General features: G+C 29.2%; 1 protein-coding gene across 1 annotated transcript in view; it reads left to right on the top strand.

The window, feature by feature from the left end:
- LOC145294138 (protein O-mannosyl-transferase TMTC4-like) overlaps window positions 1-20,890 on the top strand; it is a 166,433-nt gene that overhangs the window by 103,182 nt on the left and 42,361 nt on the right. The window contains exon 5 of the mRNA XM_080141244.1: window positions 10,749-10,861. Within this exon, the coding sequence (XP_079997370.1) occupies window positions 10,749-10,861 (113 nt within the window). The remainder of the gene's footprint in view (window positions 1-10,748; window positions 10,862-20,890) is intronic.

The following is a 20,890-nucleotide window of genomic DNA, read 5'->3' on the forward strand; positions in this document are numbered from 1 at the left end:
CATCTAGGAAGTATAAGGACAGTTTTCCAAAATAGTAACCTCGTTGAGAACCCCTCGGGGGAAAAAAAACCTTTCTTGGACATACAAAAATGCATGCAGACGTTTGGCCTTTTCTATATAGATGTTTATATGCCCATTGTCACTGCTGATTTAGTATTAGACTGAGACAATGTTCAGGAGAGATGGAGGCATTAGGGTCATCCATATCTATATAGAGAACTGAGGACATATTGAAAGTCATCTAAAAATAAACCACATCAAGCAAACTTAATTATTAATTATTGATACAAAACATGGTTGAATTACATATTTATTTGATGTGACCACCTTTTAATGTTGGACTGAATTATTAGCATGCACGCATTTACATGGTCAAATATTAATGTTGGACATTACTCAGGTGATAGTAGCTTTCAAAGCGGGAACGTTGATCTGTTTCTTATTCAACAATGTTCAGTATGTGAAAATCGAGGATCTAATCTGGCAAGTTAAATGATCTCGTATTTAGTATTGTTGTACAAGTTGATCACTGCCTAATCTTGGGTCACCACAGCTTTGTGGGCAGAAGCAAACTCTTGAAATATATATGACCTGCCATTGCGTATAGTCTATCCTGGAATTCACAATTGTCTCCGACATCTTACTATAGTCAATAGCTTTTAACCGCAACTTCTATTGGAACGCATTTAACCGCAACTTCTATTGGGACGCATTTAGCCGCAACTTCTATTGGGACGCATTTAACCGCAACTTCTATTGGGACACATTTAACCGCAAGTTTTATTGGAACACATTTAACCGCGAGTTTTATTGGAACACATTTAACCGCGAGTTTTATTGGAACACATTTAACCGCGAGTTTTATTGGAACACATTTAACCGCGAGTTTTATTGGAACACATTTAACCGCGAGTTTTATTGGAACACATTTAACCGCGAGTTTTATTGGAACACATTTAACCGCGAGTTTTATTGGAACCCATTTAACCGCACATAACTGTCTTTTCTCTGATTCATTTTTTCATTCTGACAGAATTTTTAATTTTTTTTATTTGCAACAAAAAATTAATAAATAAAAAAAAAAAAACATTTAAAAGAGTTTAAATATTTCGACTTATTCAGTAAACGTTTTGCTTGGAACAGCCATTGTTTTTTGTATTTATTTTCTTTTCCTCATCACATTTGACTTGTATCTAATATTGCGAACCACAATTCAAATTGTGTCCGCTGACATCTCAAGATATTTGACAGTAATATGGTTCTGCAGCTGTTGTGCAAATTCTGGTGCCCTGAACTGTCCAAAAGTACTGAACGATTTTTGCACTTTACCATAAGTGATACATTTGCAATTCCTTTCTTTGCGCACAAACAAAAGTGTGCACTTGTGTGCATTGCTTGATGCTTCATCACATGCTGATAGTTCACCATTGATGCGCTGAAAAGATAGAAACACATTGATTATTGCATGATGGCAGCTGCACAATCATATGAATTCAAACACCACACACACTCTACATAAAGAACTTCAATTTTATTTTGGTTGAGCAGAAATCAATTTTATTTTGCTTTTATTTGTTGTTTTCACTATTTCAATATTTACTGTACACATTTTTTTTTTTCAACTTTCTTAGACAAATTTTATGCAATTTTTTTTTTATTTTGTTTACTGTGGGTTGAGAAACATTCTGAGAAATAGTTGTTTGTTATATTTTTTTTTTTGTTTGTTTGTTTTTCCATTTCACTGGAATTCCTTTATCTTGATGTATTGTTATTGATTTTATTTTTAGTCTCCTGCCTAGCATGCTTAACGCTGTAAATCTTGACTCAACGCAATACTTAAATATAATCAATGTTTGATGTTTTTTTTGTTTAGAAAGATTGTTCGAAAATACAGAAATAAACGTTCTTTTTTCTTTCCAGGCATAAAATCTAACAAATCCTTATTGTTCAACAAATGGTTAAATGTGTTTTTATTCATTGTTATTGTTAGTTTTATTGACGTTACTGTTTTATTGTTGTCGTTTGGTCATTACTGCTTTATTGTTGTCGTTTGGTCATTAAAGGAACTTTATCATTGTTCACACACATTTAAAAAAAATTTTTTTTAAATGAGATCGTTTGATCAGCAAAGATGGTGATAAATGATTAATCGGATGCTACTTGGGTACAAATTTTCGATTTTATCCATTTTAAAATAAATTGTTCCAAAATCACATGTCATCCATTGATTAAAATAGTACAATCTATATAATAAAATCGGTATATGTCCGACTTGCTGCAATTATTATGTATGAAAATTAAATTTTTATAAGCAAAGAAGAGGAGGCTTAATTTTAACTAATAATAAAAAATAAAGGAAAACATTTCTTTTACTTGTGATAAACACACAAGAAAATATTTTTAATATTTCTGTGACCAAAATAGGAATTAATCTACAGACGCTGATGCTTAAGTTGCAAATTCTGAATGGAAAGTTTTTTGTTTTGTTTTTAAGTAAAGCTTATTTTGCATATTGTATTATATTTATTTGTCGTAAGTCATATCTCGATTAGTTGTTTTAGTTTTTAAAGTAAGATTTATGTCGCATATGACAATAGTAAAAAAATCAATTGATAAAAATAAAATTGCTATGTTCCTGGGCAATGCAAAGTAACCCTGCTAATTTAAAAGAATTGCATTTCAAACAGTGTCATTTGTTTTTATTGATTTAAAGAATACATAGCTGGCAATTATTTTTACTGTAAGAAACCATCAAATATTGTTTTAAAGATGTTAAATTGCTACAATTCTAAATCTCTATATTTTATAAAAGTGACTTTATCTGTCTGTGGAATGGTCTCTACCAAACTACTGTCAAATTTTAGCTTAAAGAGTTGAAACTTGATATATGGGGTATTTGGACCTGTGAAACAAAATCAATCTGATTTTTTATCAGCAGCAATAATGATGATTTCTCTGATGTTACGATAATTCTTTACTCATTTTAAAATGAATTGTTCTCAAATCAAATTTTGCCCATAAAACAAAATCTTATTTATAAAACTCGCTATGTCTGTCTTCATATTTTCAAACTCTATCTCTTCTGAAACGAAAAGTCACAGAGTGGTGCTAGGGGCCTCAAATGATTGGATTTTTTTTTATGGGTCTTTAGCTGATTAAAATAGTTTTTAAGGATCTCAAAAATGAATCAACATTGAAAAAATCGTGATACATTTTTGTACATTCATCTTAGTTTATTTTTAATTTTTAATCAGTTCATATGCATGTCACATTGGTACAGTGGTAACGTCAACAGCTTTGAATGCTACAGTTTTGCTTTTGGTTTTAGCTGATGGCACCCAAATACTTTTTTTTACTTTTGAAATCATGACTCTATAATAATATATACGAAATCTGGACAAATTAAAATATATACTAGCATGGATACCCAGCGTTGCCAGGATCGACATAAAGTTCAGTTTGGACACATCTGCCAAGGATATTGAGCAGTTTTTCATTATTCTGTGTTAACTCCATCGTCACTCCAACAAAAATTTAAAAAATAAAGCTATTCTCCGGATATTGAGCACCTTTTTTATGACTATATTTCAATTTAAACAAATTTTTTTTAATGCTGCTTCAATCTAGAAAGGTTTGTCTTTACAGTCTATTGCAACAAAAACAAACTGTAAATAATTCAGTTTCAAAAATACCAAAGTAGAATTTGTGTTAATCGAAATACACGTTTTTATGTTATGAAAAAGATGAGTTATGACTTATTGTTTTATTGAAAGAAAAAAAAAAAATTAGCAGTTATGATGGCAAAAACATGTGAAAAAAAAAAAATTAGCAGTTATGATGGCAAAAACATGTGAAGAAAAAAACTGGTAAAAAATGTAAACGAAAGTGTTTCTTTTTTTTTGTTTTTTTAAAATAAAGAATCATAGTTGAATTGGATTGTTTGATTATTTTCAAATAAAAATCCACTGGACGACAACGTTAATTGCAAAATCACGTTGGAAATTATTTTATTTAAACTAATTCCAAAAATAATCCTTGAAAATTTGTGTGCATTGTTTTTAATTTTAATATCTGCCGAAAAAGAAAACAAAAATATAAATAACGAAGTTGGCGCCCAGGGGAAATAACTTAAACCGATTTCTAAAAAAAAATCGATGTCGGTAAAAATAAAATTAAATATGTTATCAATATAAATCAAATTTAAATAATAAACTTAAATAGAACACTTAAAACGATTCTCTCACTATAAACAATAATTAACATACCGCTATTTAATAAAATCGATTTTCCTTAATGTAATATGCAAATGAGGTGACTCTTATATTTTGCAAGAATCCTACTATTCTACTATATATAGAAATTAATGAAATAATAAAGTATTGGACCTTTTGTATATATTAATCAAATTATGAACAAACAAATAGGAATACAAATTTATAGATAAGTGTATTTTTCAACCTGGCAAAGTCATCCCCACACACACACACACACCCTTCCCATTAGTTTTAAATAAATACATTTAAAAAAAAATGACATTCGTTTTATTGATGTAAAAAAATATTTAGCTGACAATTTACAATTTTAAATAAAAACCCAGGTCTTCTTCTTCTGTCTACTAGGCTCCCTGGTGCTTGAGATATCCAAGAGCCATGGCTAATGATACACTACCTGAAAGATCTTCATTTAAACTCCCTGGCTTAATGTTCAGTGACCATGAATTGGAACAAATACATTGAGAGAATAACCAAAGCTACTGTGAAGAAGGTGGCTCTCTCTCTACCATGCCAGAAAGTTACTTACGCTTGGAGTATCCAAGGCCACCAAGCACCATGGAGTATTGTTGCCATATTTGGGCTGGTGCATCTGCTACTAGTTTCTCACTCTTAGACAGGGTTAAAAAAAAAAAAAAAAAAAAAAAAGAGTCGCCAACCTAATAAGTTCTGCACTGTCAACCAAACTCCAACCAACCTCTGTCCAGTCAACGAAATGTTGCATCCCTGTACCTATTTTAAAAGTACTTTAATGGAAACTGCTTTGAACTCCAAGCCATTGTACCTCCTCAATGTAAATACCCCTCACTAACCCAACAAGCAGCAAAATCCCACCCCTACATTGTAGAGATGTGTAGATGCCCTTCTACTCAAATAGTTTCTTCCCTCAAACTGCTAGACTTTATAATCCCTCCCTTGGTTCTCTACTTCTCTGACCCTACTGATATGCAGAAGTTCAAGTGTAATGTGAACAGACATCTTGCTGCTCAACTCCCTACATAGTATCTCTGCAGATTTTGTCCCAAATAGTGCATCCTTACATCCAAGTGACACTGTGCAGTGTTTGGGGTGAAAAAGCAGTAAAAAAAAAATAGTTGATGCAAAAGTTAGCTTGCTGTACATGACCAAACACCTGAAATGCTAAGCGTGCAAGTGATTTGTAATCTCACTAATAACAAGTTTCTGATGAAATACGATTTTAATTAGACATGCTTAGATAATCAGACGTAAAATCCATATTATTATTATGACACGTGAAATGTGCCATTTTTTTTTTTTTTTTTTTTTTTTTTTTTTTTTCGTTGTAACAACAATTTTCCTTGTCTGTGCCTTGTTTTTATTGTATTTTTTTCCTAATAAAAAATATAAAACCTGTTGACTTAAGGTGTTGTGTCACTACAAGCTGCAGCAACCTGTCCAGGTGAGAATACAGTTGTTCAAGAAGTCAAGGACTACCTTTGAGGGTCCCGTTTACATTGATATATCTGAACAAGGTGTGTTGAGTTGAAGTTTGACTGCATGACTATTACTTATCAAGATGCCTGTTGCTATCAGTTTGGGTAGGCTGCAGATACTTATTGCGAGAGTGGGTATTTTGTTTTATTTTATTTTATTTATTTTTTTTGAGAAGGAGTATTTGGTGAGGTAGGGTTAGTGTCGAGGCAGGGGTCTATGGAAATGAAAACTGGACTTCAAATTTACTGAATTTGTGTGTATCAGTCACTTGTAGGTTCTGAAACTGTTGAACATTGTGAAAATTGTGGCAAACGTTCAGGATGTTATAGCGTTACTACTAATGCTAATAAACAGTTATAAGTTTTAAAAAGATTGAAGAGAATTGCATCGAATGAAAACCAGTGGTTATGTCATGTCTGCAGCACAGCTTGTAAGCTGAACCATTTGCATACCCACATCCGGGCATTGCAATGTTGTAAGAATGGCTTTCTTCTGTAAAGAAATGATAATCACCATGCTGTATATAATTACATATGGAAATACGTTTTCATTAACTTTTTTTTTTCTTGGACAAGTATAATTGCTTATTAAATATTGAAATATGTCTTTAAATATACCCACACATTCTCTGTGTATCTATATATAAATAATAATCAAGTTTGTGAACCTTTGCCATTGGATGCTATTGAACTGCTCGATTCTACTTTACCATTTTCAAATTACTTTCAATATTTGCACTGATACAATAGTTTTCTACAAAATTTTTAAACTTTCATTGATATTTTTTCTTTAAACATCAGTAAAAAAATTATCTCCTTACAATTTTTCAAATTTTATATTTATGCTAGTCAGTAATTTATTGTCTTTTTTTTTTTCTTCCGTTGAGAATTTATCTTTGAAAATCCATGGATTAAGGATCAGTTTTTTTTTTATATTCCTTAATTGAACATTTGATGATTTAATAAATTTTGTAAATTTTCGATTTTTCTTATATCTATCTGCAATATCGAACATTTTATGATAGGATCTAATACAAACTATTTAAGCAATTACTTATACAAATCTCCCTTTCTGGAACTTGATTGAAATGCATTCTAAGTCCATAAATAACTATATATAATTAAATATTAGTAATAAAAATTAAATAAACATATATAATTAAATATTAGTAATAAAAATTAAATAAACATATATAATTAAATATTAGTAATAAAAATTAAATAAACATATAATTAAATATTAGTAATAAAAATTAAATAAACATATAATTAAATATTAGTAATAAAAATTAAATAAACATATATAATCAAATATTAATAATAAAAATTAAATAAACATATATAATCAAATATTAGTAATAAAAATGAAATAAATATATATGATTAGATATTAATAATAAAAATGAAATAAATTCTTTGTGGATTTAAAAATAATATATGGAGTCAAAATTCAATGATTTAAAAGCCAAACAAGTGCGGAATTTTTTTCAATAAATAAACATATTTATTCAAATTAAAGATTCTGTTATAGATCGAAATATCAAATTTAATTTCAATAAATAAATATTTTTATTTATTGAAAAAGATTCTGAACTTGTTTAGCTTTTAAACCATTAAATTTTTAATTTTGTATCACAATATCAACAGTTCTTACTATAAACAGTGAATTTTAAACCATTAATTTTTTAATTTTGTATCGCAATATCAACAGTTCTTAGTTTTGTATTGCTTACATTGATTGTTTATGGATTTAAAATGCATTCAAATCAAATTTCAGAATGCAATGTTTGTGTAATCAACTTTCATGCCTGTTTGAAAACCTCATTCAAAGTTGGCACAAGGCAGAAAACTAACTGGTTCTTTTTGCTTTATCCATCCAATCATAGATGCTTCTCATCAGAAATATATAATAGCTCTACCTTATTAAATAAAATGTTGTATTTCTTTTATTTTTGCAAGGTGAAATAAAAGTTTGTGCAAACAGATTTGTGTGTGAGATTGAATTATATATATGGAAATGTGTTTCTGATCTTATGTAAGAGGAAGGTTGTATTTAAAGCCGTCTCCTAAGAAAAGCCAGCTTAAGCTACTGTTCACCTGCTCTCCCCCACCCCAACACTGCTCTTCCCCCTTTTTTTTTTATTTATTTTATTATCAGTCTTAATCTTAATAAATTCTAATCTTACATAATCCTTTTTCATCTCTTTATTTGTGAGCAATTGTTTAACCTGCAAATTATCTGGACAGCCATTAATCACTTTTTTTCTTTTTTTTTTTTTGTAGTTGTTGTCATCAGTTGGGTGTGCTAATTGACCTTAATCATTCATTCCTCATCTTTTGCTTAAGATAATGTTCTTTTGTGAATACATCATCACAAAATGTTTGTCTTTCCTTCTCACACATTTTAGTAGCACTCCACCCAATGCTTGAAACAAAAGAAAAAATGTTTGTAGTCATTTCCGTTTTTTGTTGCTGTTTACACATAATTAAGAAAATGCTTTATCTGTAAATTTGTCAGATGAGATAATAAAAAAGGTAAAACTATACATGCAATTTTGTTTGTTTTATCAAATATTTTTCTTGAGTGGAAAGCCATTCTTGTCATAGAAAAACGATGCAAAAGAAATAATTCTATGGTAGAGAAAAGAAAATTATCCAATTGCGAATTTTAACTGTAGTTGTCCCAAGCAAAAATTGGCAGAAAGAATGCAGACATAGAAGGTTTGAAATGTAAAAATATTCCAGATAAATAAAAATGATAGTATTAATCCAGTCAGGATCAGCAAAGTGCTATTCCCTTTTCATGTCAAAATGAAAAGCTATGACTGAAAAATTCCAAGAGATTCAGTAAATTTTATAAAATTGATTCTGGTACTTGATTGATCCGTTCTTATCATTCTACTAGCAGGCCGCTCGGTATTGCCCGGTCGTAAAATATGTTTAAATATGATATTTTGATTAATGCAGATTTTGTATTATATTGTATTGGACCTAATATATAATAATGATTAAAAAAGTTAAAAAAAAATGATTCCTGTGCCACCACCGAGAATTAAAACCAAAACGTTTAGCTTACGATTTACTTTTTCCTTTGATGTTAATGCCTGAGCTATGAAGACATGTTTATTGCAAAGTTAAAAATTAAAATATGAACTAATAACTATTACATTATTCATGCATATTCGTAATGCCGTCATTCGATCTTCACTTGACAAATTTCATTTTTTTAATTTTCACACATTTTGCACCGATTTTTCCCCAGCTAAAACCCAAATTTAAATGAAATTAAAAATTATCTAAAATTAGAAAGGATTTAATTTTGTGGAATAAGGTGTCTTGTTATTTTAAAATGATCGGAAATTTTGAAAAAACTTTGTAATTTGATGCCATTTACTTAAAAATCAAGATGTGCTCACTTTTAACCTAATGGATGCTATCCTGTCCGATCTCTTTATCTTCATCCAGTTTTGTTGTTTAGAATGTGTTCCAGGATAAGCAACATCTTGCACCTACACTTCATGCAATCCAATCCAAAAAGTTGACACCAGACACGTTAAGAAATTGATACAAGAGATCACATACTGTACATAGCGAAACCATTTGAGGCAGCAAGTGCGTAAGGTGTTCAATTCTAAGTTTCAGACAAAGCATGATTTTTTTTTTTTTTTTTTTTTTTTTTTACATGGAAGTCACCACTTATCAAGGCCTAGGGGCCACTCGGGGATAAAGGTTATTGCGTGTACAGTAATCAATGGGACAATATCGTAGTAATCATTAGTAAGGAAATCTGATAAAGTGTCTTACTTAGGGGGCGGTTTATCAGGAATTTGTTTATGTTGGACGAAGACATCCAAGTTGTAGTTGGGCGGGAAACAGGCAAACAGAAGAGAGTTCCACAGGCGTGCACTTCTAAGAAAGAAGCTGTGTTCATGGAATCTATGTTTAGGTTTAGGCACAGATAAAGAGTGGGGAAAATTACTGACAGTGGTTTCAGCTAGACTGGTGTTTTTCGTCAAAGAGTGGCGAGGGGGCACCAGAGATTAGAGCTCAGACGAGCATTTCCCATGGAAATAACAATAAAACAATGACAGGCTCACAATTTGATGAAATCCTATCTTACAATTTCCAGTTCATGTTCAGTTATATACTCGTCCTCTCATCAAATGTATAAATCCACAAATTTTCTCATGTTTTTCTTGTGTGTGTAAAATGGCAACTTGTGTTCAATTAACTGTATACAAGGAAGCGTTTACAATAAACAGAAAGGCGAGAGGAGACAGCCTTAGTCTTTACTGTCTGACCTAAATCCATATGCATAAAAAACTTTAAAAAAATGTAATTTAATGTATAAATGTATATTTGCATATGTATAAAGAAGCACTTTAAGTTGACTTATGCCTGCCAAGTTCAGATTTTTTCAATTTTTACCCTTAGCAGCTATTTTTACCAGCTAAAAACCAAACCGAATTTATTCCACAGGTCCAAATCCTCTATATATCAAGTTTCAAATTTGTAAACTAATAATTGACAGAGGAGTCTGGTAAAGACCATTCCTCAAACAGACAATGTCACTTATATATGGCAACTAAGCTACTCAGAATTTTCTGCGTTTCCTGCTTGTGAGGATTCGGCTATTGCATGATGAATTAGAGAATGAAATGCAAAAACTTCTGTGCAGCTTACTTGCCGTATATATTTTCAGAACTTTCTATCTACCTCTACTCACATTGAGGACTGTTGAAGTAAATACTGAAAATCGATACATAAAATGTGATGTGATTGGCTGTGTCTATACTTAAGTACCTCACTTATGGTGATACCACGGGATGAGTTTCTGCTTAAATTGATGTACACAATTGTGATTAACGACACCTGGGTGAGTCATATTCAAATCCTGTTCATTCCAGAGAAAACCTTTCATCAAACCAACACTTTACCTTGTGTCTAACCGCCTGGAAACGATGTAAATAAAATGTACACAACAATGTTGATCTATTTTTGACCTTTCAAACCTTTTTTCTAGGTGAAGAGGATGATGCAGGAATCCCGACTGACTTCTCGCTGCCTTGGCTGCTCCTCAGTACTCTGCTCATAGCGTTGGCTATGCTGTGTAAAGAGCAAGGAATTACAGCTATTGTAAGTGCTCGCTATAGGCAACCGGTTTTTCAGGTGGAACATTTGTTTTTTTTGTTATCACAATGTTTAATCATTATTGATCGAGATGACCCTCTTTTATCAAAAAACTAAATTGTTGTATTTTTTTAAATTTTTTTTTTTAACTAGCCTGGGTGCTCGGCGTTGCCCGGGTGTTTGGAGATGTGTGTTGAGCAAAAAAAAAAGTGGTAGTAGGCAGGCAGGCTTGAACCCATACCACGAAGGAGGCAACGAGCTTAAAAAAAACCCTGATGCCTTTGCTGTTGCACCCATCGCCAAACCAGAAGTGATGTAGATTTAAATTAAGGGTAGACAATCGAAAAGAGAGGATGACTTTCGAAAATATCAGCGAAAAAAAAAAAAAAAAAAAAAGAAGCGATCCCCCTCCCTGTAGAAAAGTGCCCATTTGTGGGTGAAGGAATTAATGTTTTTGGCTAATTTTTCGTTATTTGCTGTCTGAAGGGTCGAGCTTCAAAACGATACCAATCTCGTGAAAATCCATCGCCTCTGTCAAAGTTTTAGGCAGACAGACATACATACATACATACATTTAAACAGACAGATAACATTTATATTGTAGATTTGTACATTTTTTTTTTTAGTGTTAAAGCAAATTTTGTAAAGCTTTGAACAGAGAGACAACGCTGACACATCAGTGTCATACAATCTCACCCTTATATTTATTCATTAACCCTAATTTTTTTTTATTTTATTTTTTTTTTTACTAATGAGTCAATCACTTACCTAGTCCAAAAGTCATTCGAGGATAAGGGCTCATAAGATGAACTGATTGTCAATTAAAAGGTGAGAGATTTGAAAACGATTAATGGAATGAAATTTGATGTCTCACTGCCACTATTTTTGACAGAAAATCTGTTGGCATTAAATTTGAAGATGAACATGTTGTAATCTACAAAGAAGCAGTCCCATGGTATTGTGTTCCATAGACGAGAAATCCTTGCAGAGAAAGTGTGTTCATAAAAATTCTACTTGTCGCTAGGCACACAAAGGAAGAAAGAAAGTTTGTTTTTATATACATGGTTTGACACGAGTTGTTGCTGTGAATGTCTTAGGATAAGGAGCTAGACATTGGTGTTGAGTTCATCACGTTCCATGGAATTTTTTTTTCTTTTACATAGGAATCACCACTTATCAAGGTCCTAGGTCCATTCGAGGATAAGAGTTATTGAGTGTACAGCAGTTAATAGCACACTATCCTAGTAATCGTTAGTAGTGGAAACTTGGTAAATTGGATTACTTAAGGGGACGATTCATCAAGAATTTGTTTACATTGGATTTGAAAACTACCAAATTGTAGTCAGCTGGAAAGCAGGCAAATAGAAGAGAGTTCCACAGTTCTAAGGAAAAAGTTTTGTTCATGGAATCTACGTTTAGGTTTAGGCGCAGATAAAGAGTGGGGGAAATTATTGATAGTGGTTTCAGCTAGAGGAGTGTTTTTCATGAAAGTTTGGTGAGGGGGGACCATAGATTGGAGCTTAAACGAGCACTTGCCATGAAAATAACGATAAAACAGAGACAGGTTCGCAATGTCTCTCTTGTGAGAAAGAGGTTGCAGGGAAGAGAAAAGGGTACCCCCATTAGACTACAAAGTCTATTTTGAACTCTGTCAAGGCAGGATAAGACTTTCTAGCAGCTCCTGCCCAGATGTGGCAACAGTACTCCATCCTTGGACGTACTTGACTTTTATGTAGAGAATTGCATCAGCATTGAGATATTAGATGATAATTCATTTGTAGAAAAAAAATCTCCAATACATAAACAAACTGTGTTATTCTTTTTTTAATCACCAAAAATCCAAGAATTATCAAATTTCAATGAAATGTTTGCATTTCTTCAATAAATTTTATATGCAATGTAAATTTTCAAATTTGTGATTTTCAAAAAAATATTACTTTTAGTCGGATTAATGCACTTTTTTTTTTTAATGTGAATCTATGCTTTTTTTTTCTCATATAATTTTAAATTAGACAAAAAATTAAAATTTGGAAGTGTCCAGAACACTGCTGACTTGACTTGGAAGCCAGAGAGCTTCATCACATGCTTGAAAACAAAATTCTGCTACGTATTGTGATCTTGGGCCGGCCTTTCAGTTGTCAGATATGGCATGCTAGTTTCAACCCTTATCTGGTTGACCCATCTCTTTAGTAGTTATCTTCTTTATCTTTTTTGAATGAAATCTTAATGTCTCCAAACCATTTTGAAATCTCTTTTGAAATAAGGTTGTTGATGTATCTTTTAATAGTAAGCTTCTTTCTGATATTCACATTTTTTTTTTTTGTCTTGCAACGTTACTCCAAACATTTGAAACACATTGAACTTTCTCTTGTGATCTCTCATCATAGTTCGTGCTTCACGTTTCACTTGGATACATCTTAACTTCAGACGTGTTCATATGTCCTACCTACTTCATATCTTTTTTTTTTTCAACATGCAAATAAAAAAAAGTTTAAATTTTTTTGTTAATGTCGGATGAGACTCCTCGGATCAAAAACTGTTGTCTATTCTAATATGATCTCCAGACGATGAAAAAAAAATTGCATTTGCTTGGGTTCACTTTCACTCCTTATTTCTTACAAGAGGATTCAAGTTTTAGAAGTAGAACGCGTCAAGTTATCAAAGAAAATTGGTCTCATATGTAAAAGAACAAAAATGATTTTTGGTAGACCTAATACGTTAATTAATTTCTATTTCTTTTAATCTAATTATTTTTAGTTACATTTTACATGGTTTATTTTGTGCCGTTTACGATGGGAGCCCAAAATCAAGTTGATATCTAATTTTATGACAGAATTTGAGTCTTCCAGTCAGATTATTTCAGGAATGATAAACAACTACAGACACATGGGATGAACACAACACACAACACGATCATCAGAAACACAAGAGAAAATTGCTGTTTCCGAATTTTGAGATGATTGATAATTTGTATTATTTGGACTCGTGGGCTAATGGATAAAGTACTTGTAAAATTCAGTTGTAAAGTTACACTCTTCTGGAGGTTGAAGGTTCAGGTGACACTCAAAATCCAATTGCAAATTATTTAGGATTTCTACCTAGTCATGGCTGATGGAACAAGAGCATGCTACCTCTGTGGATTAAATAAAGAGTTCTGTTTTAAATTTTGTGAGTTTAACAAAATACACCTTAAGAAGGTCGGAGGTTACATTGACCAAAACATAAAAAAATCTCTCAAAATGAGAGCAGTAGAATGGAGAATAAAAAAAATAAATAAAATGAAGAATAAGACTGTCCTCCCCTCAAACCAAATTTAACTCGTATTGTGTGAATGCTGTCAGTAAGTGGTGAAATGAATGCATAGCCAGTGACAGATTAGTGAACTGACTCAATAATTTGTTTATAGCAAAGCGTTTCTCGATTTGTATCTACTTTGCTCATTTTCCAAAGCAACCATCTCTGTACCTCGCAGACAAGGTAGGAACAGCCGTCTCAACCGGAGGCAGTGGGTTTACAGCTTTAAATGCGTTTTCTTACATTGGATGTGTAAGAAAGAGAGTATTAAAGCTTTGTTTGTTTTTAATGAGATTTGCAGGAAAACTTGATTCTGACGGAAATGGAATGAGAATCCCAACATCTTGTTTTCCAAACACATTTTTCTTATTTTTAATATGTTATTATTAATATGTATTATTTTAATATATTATTATTAATATAGTATTATTAATATGTATTATTTTAATATATTATTATTAATATAGTATTATTAATATGTATTATTTTAATATATTATGTATTTTAATATATTATTATATATTTTAATATATTATTATGTATTTTAATATATTATGTATTATTTTAATATATTATGTATTATTTTAATATATTATGTATTGTTTTAATATATTATGTATTGTTTTAGTATATTATTATTAATATTTGTTTTAGTATATTATTATTAATATTTGTTTTAGTATATTATTATTAATATTTATTTTAGTATATTATTATTAATATTTATTTTAATATGTTATTATTAATATGTATTTTAATATGTTATTATTAATATGTATTATTTTAATATATTATTAATATGTATTATATTTAATATATTATTATTCTGTATTATTTTAATATAGTATTATTCTGTATTATTTTAATATAGTATTATTCTGTATTATTTTAATATAGTATTATCATGTATTTTTTAATATATTATTAATATGTATTATTTTAATATATATTTTTATTAATATGTATTATTTTAATTTATTAATATGTATTTTAATATATTAATATGTATTATTTTAATATATTAATATGCATTATTTTAATAAATTATGTATTTTAATATAGTATTATTATGTATTTTTTTTAATATATTATTAATATGTATTTTAATATATTATTATTAATATGTATTATTTTAATATATTAATATGTATTATTTTAATATATTAATATGCATTATTTTAATATATTAATATGCATTATTTTAATATATTATGTATTTTAATATATTATTAATATGTATTATTTTTATATATTAATATGTATTATTTTAATATATTAATATGTATTATTTTAATATATTAATATGCATTATTTTAATATATTATGTATTTTAATATATTATTATTAATATTTATTATTTTAATATATTATTAATATTATTTTAATATATTATGCATTTTAATATATTATTATTAATATGTATTATTTTAATATAGAATTATGTATTTTAAGATAGTATTATTAATATGTATTTTAAGATAGTATTATTAATATATTATTAATAATATGTATTATCTTAATATATTAATATGTATTATTTTAATATATTAATATGTATTATTTTAATATATTAATATGTATTTTAATATATTAATATGCATTATTTTAATATATTATGTATTTTAATATATTATTATTAATATTTATTATTTTAATATATTATTAATATTATTTTAATATATTATGCATTTTAATATATTATTATTAATATGTATTATTTTAATATAGTATTATTATGCATTTTAATATATTATTATTAATATGTATTATTTTAATATAGTATTATTATGTATTTTAAGATAGTATTATTAATATGTATTTTAAGATAGTATTATTAATATATTATTAATAATGTATTATCTTAATATATTAATATGTATTATCTTAATATATTAATATGTATTATCTTAATATATTAATATGTATTATCTTAATATATTAATATGTATTATTTTAATATATTAATATGCATTATTTTAATATATTAATATGCATTATTTTAATATATTATGTATTATTTTAATATATTATGTATTAATATATTATTATTAATATTTATTTTAATATATTATTAATATTATTTTAATATATTATGCATTTTAATATATTATTATTAATATGTATTATTTTAATATCGTATTATGTATTTTAAGATAGTATTATTAATATGTATTTTAATATAGTATTATTAATAATATGTATTATCTTAATATAGTATTATTAATATGTATTATTTTGATATATTATTAATAATATGTATTATCTTAATATAGTATTATTAATGTGTTATTTTAAGATAGTATTATTAATATATTATTATTAATGTGTTATTTTAATATATTATTGTTAATAATATACATGGAAACTCAACTTACAAGGTTAAAGATATCAAATATGACAAGTTCATCAGCCAATGTAATGATAATGTAATTCACATTTGGTATCTTTGACTCTGTAGGTTGAGTTTCAAGTGTTTCTTGAAACCAAAGGTACCAATAGATGATCGTAATGCATAGTGTCCATTGAATTAAATTATATATAAATATATAATTACATAAAAAAAAAAATAAAAAAAAAAATTTATAACAATTTCCACCTGATAAATTTAAAAACAAAACATTGAATAAAATTATATATATAAATATATGATTACATAAAAAACTAAATAAAATTAAAAAAACAAAATTTATAACAATCTCCACCTGATGATAAATTTTCAAAAAAATGTTCACGTAAAGCGACATAAAAATATTTTTTTATGGAATTTTTTTTTTTTAATAAAAATTCTAATTCTTTACAAAATTGTCAGCTGGAAAGAACAATTTAAGAACATCAAATGTTTTGATGGAGGTAGAGAGAATGAAAGGGGAAAGTGGAAGAGTGCGAATGGAAGAGGTGGAAGAATAGAAAAACCATCTGCTTCAAAAATATTCAGATTGACTTTGTGATAATGCAAGACTCTTCAGCTGAAAATGATAAATTTTTGGAACCATTTTTTTTAGAAACACAAAACGATTCTCCCCTAAAATCTTGGTTCAGTGAAATAATCTTATTTCATTTTGATTTCCGCTTCTGATTAATATTTACTTAATTTAATTTTAAAACTTTACATAAAAAATTACTCTTTACATTGAAATGTTTTTCTTAGAATGATTTTATTTTTAACTTGGAGGGGATGGGTGACCTTGCCCTATCATAAAATACGCTTAAATATATTTTAATTCATGCAGATTTCATATTTATTATTATAGAACCAATTTTTTAGTGAATATTATATATATATATACACTTGTGCCCGATATTATTCATACCCCTCGGATCTTTGAGATTTCTATAAGAATATTGCTCAAACCAGAAGGTAGACAATATTAAAGGGATTTCAAACAATAAATCAAGCATAAGCATTTAATTTAAACTCAACAAATAAATAAATTATGCAAGTTTGAAACATTATACAAAGAAAAACAATAATGGCACTAGTTCAAAATTATTCATACCTCTCTTACTAATAGTCAATAACATGCCCTTTATTCTTAATAACTGCCTGTAACCGTTTTGAATATTTATCAACAAGGTTTTTACAAGCATCAACACTGATTTTTGACCATTCTTCAATGCAGTAGTTCTCCAAATCCCTCAAATTTCTAGGTTTCCGCTTTTTAACCTCAGTTTTCAATATGTGCCAGAGGTTTTCGATAGGGTTCAGGTCGGGACTCTAGCTAGGCCATTCCAAAACATTAATTTGATTATCCTCAAACTATTTCTTGACTATTTTGGCAGTATGTTTTGGATCATTATCCTGTTGAAGGACCCAGTTTGGTCCTAAATGGAGCTTCTCCGCATCCTGTCTAATGTTTTTCTGGAGTATCTCCAAATATTGCTCCTTCTTCATAGTTCCATCTATCTTGACCAAACTACCTGGACCACTAGCCGAAAAGGAGCCCCAAAACATTAGGCTACCACCACCATGTTTCACCGTGGGTATGGTGTTCTTTGGGTTGTAAGCTTCTCCTTTCTGCCTCCAAACGTAAGAAGCATCCATATGGCCAAACAATTCAATTTTTGTTTCGTCAGTCCACAAAATACTTGAGAAAACGGACTCTGGAGAATTCACATGGGTCCTAGCAAACTTTAGACGTGCTGCAAGGTGTTTTCCGGTGTGCAATGGAGTCCTTCTTGGTCTTCTTCCTTTCAGACCATTTTCATGCAGAGTCCTTTGCAATGTTTGCCTTGATATTTTTATGCCAGAAGACTCCAGATTTTCTAAAATGTCCTTAGTAGTGGTGGTTGGATTTGCATTAACACTTCTTACAATATTCCTGGTGGCTCTAGCAGACAGTTTCCTTTTCCTTCCTCTACCAATCAAGTTGTTTGTTGTGTGGTGGCTCTGGAATTTTTTGATGATGCTCTGTACTGTTGCTGTAGGGACCTCAAATTTCTTGGAAATTGACTTGTAACCTAAACCATCCTTATGTGAATTCACAATTTTAGTCCTAAGATCATTACTAAGCTCTTTTTTCTTCCCCATTCTAATAATTTTTATTCTTTTATTGGTTTTCAGTTGATATCATTTTAATTTCTGAAAAATGCAAAAAACGAAATGAAATTAATCAAAGGTTGTATAAAAGCATTCAAAATAAGAATCAAACAGGAAACAAACAGTCAGAAACTCGATTAATACTGAAAAAATAAGGGGGTATGATTATTTTTGAACATTGCAGATTTTATAAATAGCTGTATATTTCTTTTATTACAAGTATCCCGAGATTTTAAAATGACGAAAATGATCAGAAGAGGTTTATTAAGAATATGTATCAATATGGACGTAAACAATAAATTCTTACAAAGTTACACCTAATAAACTCAATTTTCAAGGGGGGGGTATGAATAATATCGGGCACAAGTGTATATATATATATATATATATATGCATTGATTTTAAGTTTAGAAATAAAGTGACTTGGGTACCATCAGCTAGAATCGAAACCAAAATATTTAGCGTTCCAGATACATTCCCTACCGTTTGAGCTATCAACAGATAGATAAGAAAGATTTAAACACTTCAAGCTATGAATGATTTTGCGCATGCACAAAAGTAATAGATATGCTAGCAAGTGTAAATAGGCATTTTGCATTTCAACTTCTGAGACATATTTCTGTACACGTTATTCATCCATCCAAACAAAGATTTTACTTGTTATAAATTATCATTGGTGTATGATTACTATTTCCTGTTAATTTCAGTATCGTGTAACCAGTAATTTGAGTTTAGCGGTATATCTACTGTTTTATTTATATAAAATTTTAGAATCAAGATATATTTTTAGTTTTTACATTAAAATTTTTTTTTTTTTTTCAGAATTGTTTTATTTAATAAAAATATATTTTAAAATTTTACATGAAAAATAGTTTTTACTTTTAAATGAAACGTTTTTAATATCTTGTAATAAAAATATATTTTTTGAATCATATGCAATAAAGAATACCCCCCCCCCTCAAAAAAAAATTAACTTTACTTCACCAACAATAGAGAAATTCTTGCAGATGACTGTGACCGTTTCCATCACTATAAATTTAACTTTACAAAGACTCCTGCTGCCTTCCACATGATTTTGGTCCTGGATATGACCTTAAACTATATTCAGTGGTGAGGCCCCAGCTTGCGGGCTTTGGGGAGTGTGGAGCCACCCTTTAATTGCCATTGCTCCCAGGTCAACTCTGACCCGGAGTGGTAGTACCTGTTAGGGTCCCAACTATGGGTTGAATAGAAACCGACTTGAAAACAACAAATATATTCTATTAAAAACTTTTTCTTCAAAATCACTGGATTCGGCATTAAATAACCTGAAAAGGGTTGATATGCCATAAAACAAAAACAATCAACCAACCAATCCACATGATTTATGTAAATAGTCGGGTCATTTAAAATTATATCTATTTTTTTTTCACCTCAAACAAGGCATATTTCCACTTTGAACATAAGCGATAACTATTTGCAATTATGTCTAACAGGAAGCTGTGGGAAGTTGAGCAGCGAGATGTCTGTTCACATTGCATTTAAACTTCTGCATGTTAGTTCAGTCAGAGATGCAGGAAATGGGGAGGAAATTCCAAAGTCTAACAGTCTAAAGAAAGAAACTATTAGAGTAGAAGTCTTTCAAGCGTCTAGGAATCTCAACAGTGAAGGGGTGGAGTGTTGCTGCTTATCAAGGGGGACACAAGTACAACAAGTTCATCAGTAAAACATTCCATTAGAGTACTTGTAAAACAGGTACAGGGATACAACATTGCGGTGATGGGACAGATGTTGGAGCTTGGCTGCTAGTGCAGAAACAATTCTTTCTCTTTTTGAACCCTGTCTAAAAGTGAGATCATCATGGTAGATGTACCAGCAATACTCCATGCATGAATGGTGGCTTTGTAAAGATATAGGATATTCTCTGGTGTGAATTATATTTTAGTATGGTATCATTTCAAAGACTATTTTTCATGTAAACTATTAAAAAATATTTTATTATATAAAACCATTCTGAAAAAAAAAAAAAAAAAATTCAAAGTAAAAACAAAAAAATATATTTTGATCAGAACATACTTTATGAAAAATAAAACCATTCTGACAAAAAAACAATCCAAAATAAAAACTAAAAAATATATATTTGATTTGAACATATTTTATTAAAAATAAAACCATTCCGAAAAAAAAAAAAAACGATTCAAAGTAAAAACTAAAACATATATTTT

The sequence above is a fragment of the Euprymna scolopes genome, chromosome 15 (assembly GCF_053919585.1).
Source record: "Euprymna scolopes isolate OS-2025 chromosome 15, ASM5391958v1, whole genome shotgun sequence".
NCBI classification, from domain to species: domain Eukaryota; kingdom Metazoa; phylum Mollusca; class Cephalopoda; order Sepiida; family Sepiolidae; genus Euprymna; species Euprymna scolopes.